This window comes from Callorhinus ursinus, unplaced genomic scaffold, assembly GCF_003265705.2.
Source record: "Callorhinus ursinus isolate GAN/ISIS: 27379988/994484 unplaced genomic scaffold, GSC_fseal_2.0 scaffold6, whole genome shotgun sequence".
Taxonomy (NCBI): Eukaryota; Metazoa; Chordata; class Mammalia; order Carnivora; family Otariidae; genus Callorhinus; species Callorhinus ursinus.
In genome coordinates, this window is record NW_027397068.1 from 20,210,354 (window position 1) to 20,216,353 (window position 6,000).

Sequence of the window (6,000 nt, forward strand, 5' to 3'; positions counted from 1 at the left end):
AGCAAGCAAAATGAAAAGGAAGTAGGAGTTGTAGACAATTTGAGAAAAAATAACTAGAAGACAGGCAAGGAAGAGCTAACAAAAGAATCATCAGAATCCCTGAAAAAAATAATTTCACAGAATAAAACAAATGTTTAAAGATATAATTCAGACTTCCTTCAATATAACAATCTAACTATCCTGAAACACTATCCAAGTTAAAAACACTCGAAAATGGAAATAAAAATTAAAAACTTTTTAAATGGAGAACTGAACTGGTGAGAAAGGAGGAAAATCCTCAGAAAAGCTGAAACAGAAGGCATGAAATTCAAGAGAAAAGCCAGCCCGGGGCCAGCAGCTCCCCAGTCATCTTCCAGGCTTAAAGGCCTGGCTTTAACAGGTCATGAGAAATGGAAAACAACAAAAAGATGCCAATTCTAAGTTACTTTATAAACTAAACAAAATCTCAATAAAAACATCAACAGGATGTTTTGGAACTAGACAAGCTAATTTTAAAGTTCATGCAGAAAATAGTAAAAATAAAGAGCAAAGGATTTATTGATTAAAAACATATATGGTTATTTTCCACAACACCACTCAGGACGCCAGATACCACACTTTACCAGCAATGTCGTCTGAAGAGTCCTCATCACGAGGTATAGCAGGTCTTTTACTCCTTTTGGCTTTCTCAGGCAAAGCTTGGGAAGGTTCTTTCACCCGCATCTGTTATTTACTGAAAAGGTTGGGGGTAGGGGAAAATGAATACACTTTAATCCTCAAAATTAAAATTTTAGGTATTCTACTTAATGTATATTAAAACAGAAATGACTTTGGGGCGCCTGAGTGCCTCAGTTGTTAAGTGTCTGCCTTCAGCTCAGGTCATGATCCCAGTGTCCTGGGATTGAGTCCCGCATCGGGCTCCCTGCTCAGCGGGAGACCTGCTTCTCCCTCTCCCACTCCCCCTGCTTGTGTTCCCTCTCTCGCTGTGTCTCTCTCTGTCAAATAAATAAATAAAATCTTTAAAAAAAAAACAGAAATGACTTCCATTTTAGTTGGACCCTAGTACATCAAAAGAAGAAGAAAACATCAGGTGAAACCAAAGAAATCTTGGTTAAACCAATATACAAATGTACACTACATTTGACTTTTACCAACTACTCCCTAGATACATGATGTCCAGGTGGATGAAAAAACGAAAGGTTTGATCAAGGGAATAAGTGCTGCTTCCAGGTCATGTGCTCCCCTTGCCCTTTCTCCCGACCCACTAGCTAGGAAACAGTAGAAGCTGGAAAAGCCACAATGGACCAGGGATGGAAGCCATGTGCCCAGCACAGCAGAGCCAGCCTACCTGCACGGTATGACCTAGCACTGAACAACTAATAAAGAAAGAAACTGTATTAAGCTACTGCATTTTTTCTGGGGTTTTTCTCCACTTTTTTATTACGAAAAAATGTAAACTTCCACAAAAGTTAAAAGAATAATATAATAAACACCCATATACTTACTACCTAGATTCCACATCTAGAACATTTTGCCCTATTTGTTTTATCTAAATATCAGTGTGTACAGACATATATACATGTATGTGAGTATATTTGTTTTTGCTGAACTATTTCAAAGTTGCAAAAAGCATGTATCTTTTTTAAGAATAATCACATCATTATCACATCTAAGAAAATTAACAATAATTCCCTATTCTGATATTCCATCATATTCTAGCCTCTTCAGCTGACCCAAAATTATCTTCCATACTGTTTTTTTAAAAATCAAGACTCAATCAAGGTTTGCACTTTGTATTGGTTATGTCATGCTAATTGTTAGCATCTTTTAATCCAGAAACTGTTCTTCCCATCTTATACTTTCCTAAGACACTGGCTTTTTTTTTTTTCTTAAAGATTTTATTTATTTATTTGACAGAGAGAGAGATAGCGAGAGAAGGAACACAAGCAGGAGGAGAGGGAGAGGGTGAAGCAGGCCTCCCACTGAGCAGGGAGCCCGATGTGGGGCTCGATCCCAGAACCCTGGGATCATGACCTGAGCCGAAGGCAGATGCTTAATGACTGAGCCACCCAGGCGCCCCAAGACACTGGCTTTTTAAAAAAGATCAGGACAGTACATTTGAGTCACCTTAAAGATCTTGTTAAAATGTGGATTTTGATTCAGCAAGTCTGGCACAGGACCTGAGGTTCTGCCTGTCTACCAAGCTCCCACTGGAAAGCCACTGCTGTGAGTCCATAGACCACGTGTTTTTTTTGTTTTGTTTTGTTTTGTTTTTTAAGATTTAGATTTATTTATTTTAGAGAGAGAGTAGACACAAGAAGGAGGAGAAGTAGAGGGAGAGGGAGAGAATCTCAAGCAGAATCCCGAAGAGTGTGGAGTCCAACAGGTGGCTCGATCTCAGGACTCTGAGATCATGACCCAAGACAAAACCAAGAGTTGGACACTCAACCAACTGAGCCACCCAGGTGCTCCCACAGACCACACTTTCAAGAGCAACATTGTATAATGTCCTACACTTAATTTGTCTCTTTCTTCAAGGTGTTACTTACCTCTGTCCTTTATATTTTTAAAAAACCCAAAGTTAATTGTTAAGATTTTAGATAAAAAATTAAGCTTACACTGAAATTTTCATGGCTATTTGTTTATTTGCTTTTATTGATCAAAGTGGAAATCTTTCAACTCAATAATAAATTCTGAATCTTGGGGCACCTAGGTGGCTCAGTTGATTAAGTGGCCGATTCTTGATTTTGGCTGAGGTCATGATCTCAGGGTCATGGGACCCAGCCCGGTATTAGGCTCTACGCTCAGCAGGAAGTCTGTTTGAGATTCTCTCCCTCTTCCTCTGCCCCTCCCCGTGCTCATGTACATGCTTTCTCTCTCTAAAATAAATAAATCTTTAAAAATGAATAAATAAATAAATTCTGAATCTTGATTCACTTATACCATATTCCACATATGGAAGCTTTTTAATTTACCATTTTATGAGCCATTTCTTTTAACTCCAGGGGTCATCACTCTTGAACAGAGCGGCAACAAATTATGGCCTTCAGGGTTAGAGATGCACGAGGCCTCTGAGTTCCTTGACCACTTCATTTCTGACTGCCTTTTCCCTCCAAACTTCCTCACCCACTTACCCTACAGTTCTACCTTGCAAAATCACTAATTCAAGTATTCTGTTCCCTAATCACAAATTCGAGTTCTTCCAGCTTTGCCTCTACAGCCACTCCTATTCACCTTTAGTGCCCAGGCTGGCAAAAGGCTGCCATCTCACCAAGTGCTTCCATGATCACTTATAGCAAGGCAGGGAGATGTGGAAGTAGCAAATGGAGTGCTGGTTCTTAAAGCTTCACTTGGAAATGATGTCTGTCACGTCTGCTCATATTTTACCAGCCCAAGCAAGTCATATGACACATTTAACCTCAAGTAGACATGGGGGTAAGGGAGTGGGATGTGGGGTGTGTACAAAAGAGTGCAACCTTCCCATGTACACTGAAAGAACAAAATATGTGTGCAGAGCCTTAACGACCACCACATCACCTCCCTAACAAAACCCCAAACCTAAATGAACCCAATTAACCACTTTCTGCATGTCTGTATCCAAAGAGGCTGGAGAAAATCTTGTAAGAAAGCAGACTGGGTCCACTAAATTCATAATCACAATCTCAACCTCAAATGGATCAAGACTTGCCATCACCTACTACACTTCCTGGAAAACGTACTTACCTACTACTCACACACACAGCCATGTGAAACCTTTCTCACTCTTCTAAACCTCTAACTCCTCCATCTCCCTACTTCCCAAAATAATATCTAGTCTTCTACTTTGCTGAGGGAAAAAAGATATAATCAGAAGGCAAATCTGATCTTTCCACCCCCAAAGTTAGACTTACCTCCAACTCTTTCAATTTGATGTCCTGAAAATACAGGCATAACTAAAAGAATCCAGGAAAAATGGCCCAAGAGAAACTGGCCATACCTTTTCCCAGCTTCACAGATAACCTCTTAATAAAAATAGACATCAACACATAGACAGTGCTTGCAGAATTAAAAACAAAACAAAAACAAAAACAAAAAACCCCAGGTATTTGACCTACAATCTATAAAAGGTCTGTAAAAGACAGAGACTCAAACTTAACTTGGCAATGTAGTCAATTTCCAGTGATTTTTCTGACACATGCACTATATCTAGACATAGAAATAATTTTGGACAGTAACCCACTATTTAGCAATTACTTATCTATATAGCTTTCTTTTTCTTTCCCTTTTTAAGCAAAAAGAGACAAAATCTAATTACTGGAGCTTCAAGTAGTTTCTATCACCAGTATTTTGTCTGGGGAGTTCCAAGACCACCCACATACTTGGAGATTCACTGGAAGGTCTCACAGGATTCAGCATGTAGTTGTACTCATGGCTAACTTGTATTACAGCAATGTAGTATGGACATACAACATGAGCATAATGGAAAAAGACAAAAGTGAAGTTTGCAGGAATCCATGAGCAGGCTTCCTTATGTTCTCTTCTGGCCAGACAGGGTCAAAGAGAGCACACTCTTTCCCCCAATAAGGAAAATCCAGCAATGTCTGTGCAATGTTTCTGCCCAGGGAAGCTCACTGCAGACTCACAGGACCGGGTTTTTCCTGGAGGCTGGTAACTTCAGCATAAACCACAGTGTACAGCATAAACTATACTGTTTCCAGATGCCAAACAAGGTGTACCCTTGCAAGCAGAACTTTCTAAGGATAGCAGTCTCAGACTTGATATGTTAACTCTTTTCAGGATAAATAAGTTCTGGCCCTTTTTTTCATGTGGTTTCCCAAACAAAGCTTTCCAGTTTTCAACTTCAGTATTACTCTAACATCTGTCTTTTCTCTGCTGTAGGATGTACAACTAAGTTGTTTATTAATGTTTGATTTTTTAAAAAACATGCCATACAAACAAAAGCCCATAGTCTCAAAAAAGAAAAAAAAATTTTTTTCCCTACCCTTGGACTCTTGGGCAATTATTTTCGGCGTAGGGAGAAGGACACACTCTCCTTTTAGTACCAGACTCAAAAAGATGAACAGCACTGACATACTTTTGCTGTGTGTGCATCACGCTCGGCTCTCAGCGCTTAAAAGATATTACCTCACATAATTCTCACAACCACCTTATGAGACAGGTTACTACTACTTCCCCCATTTTACACTTGAAACTGAGACATACAAAGGTTAAGTGACTTGCAGAGGTCCCGGAGCTAGTAAGTGGTGGATGGAGACTTGGACCCCGGCAGCCCTTCTCCAAGGCTCCTAATACTACCCTCCAGTCACTAACAATAGCAACCCAAGTTTCTCAAGAGAAAATGGGTATAGTAAGAAGAGAGCGCGGGAGGGAGGCGGGAAGGGTGTCGGAGGTGGGGTTGGGGGGAGAGCGCCTGCTTCTAGATAAAGCGGAGACTCGGGTCCCTCCCTGCGGACCCCTCCCGCCCAAACAACCCCAGTTCCGCCGCCGGCGCCCAGTCTGGCCGCACTCACGCGGCCCCCGGTGACCCCCTGGAGCCCCCCGGGATCGGAAAGACGGGGGCGCGTAACAGGTCTCTCTCCAGCCCCGTCCTGCCACAAGGGGCTGGGGTAGAGGAAGCGAAGACCGAGACACTGCGGATACCCGGCACCGCAGTCCGGACTCACCAAGCCGCGCCAAGAAGCCGCGTCTACAACTAGAAGATACTGCGCCTGTGCGGCCGACCTCCCGGTCGGCAGAGGCAGGACCTCCTGTGCCCGCCCACAGCCGGGGTGGGGTTTGAGGCCGTCCCTATGGCGTTGGCGCACCGGAGTGGGGCGTGGACAGGGCGGGGCCAGCTCGCGTCGCGCCTGCGTTCTGTAGGTCTGCAGAGCCCGGTAGGCCAGACTAATCTTAGAATAATGGGAGAAGACTCAAGGCTCTTGTCCGAATAGTGTCCTGGGCTACGCAGCTCAGGTCTACCCGGAGTCGGGCTTAAGTCCCACTTGTTGGTGAGGGCCTGAAGGGATAGCTCCTACTTCCCTC

General features: G+C 42.6%; 1 protein-coding gene across 8 annotated transcripts in view; it reads right to left on the bottom strand.

The window, feature by feature from the left end:
- Positions 1–5,796, bottom strand: part of USP45 (ubiquitin specific peptidase 45) — a 69,204-nt gene extending 63,408 nt beyond the window's left edge. For 7 of the 8 annotated variants that reach the window (XR_012378507.1, XM_073893696.1, XM_025863001.2 and 4 more), the window contains exons 1-2: positions 5,643–5,796; positions 603–712 (exon numbers count right to left, since the gene is read on the bottom strand). Coding sequence is in view for 7 of the 8 variants with exons in the window: in XM_073893696.1 (XP_073749797.1) it covers positions 603–702 (100 nt within the window). In the remaining variant the exon portion in view is untranslated. The remainder of the gene's footprint in view (positions 1–602; positions 713–5,642) is intronic. The other variant, XM_025862992.2, reaches the window with a different exon arrangement.
- Between the last annotated feature and the right edge of the window lie 204 nt (positions 5,797–6,000).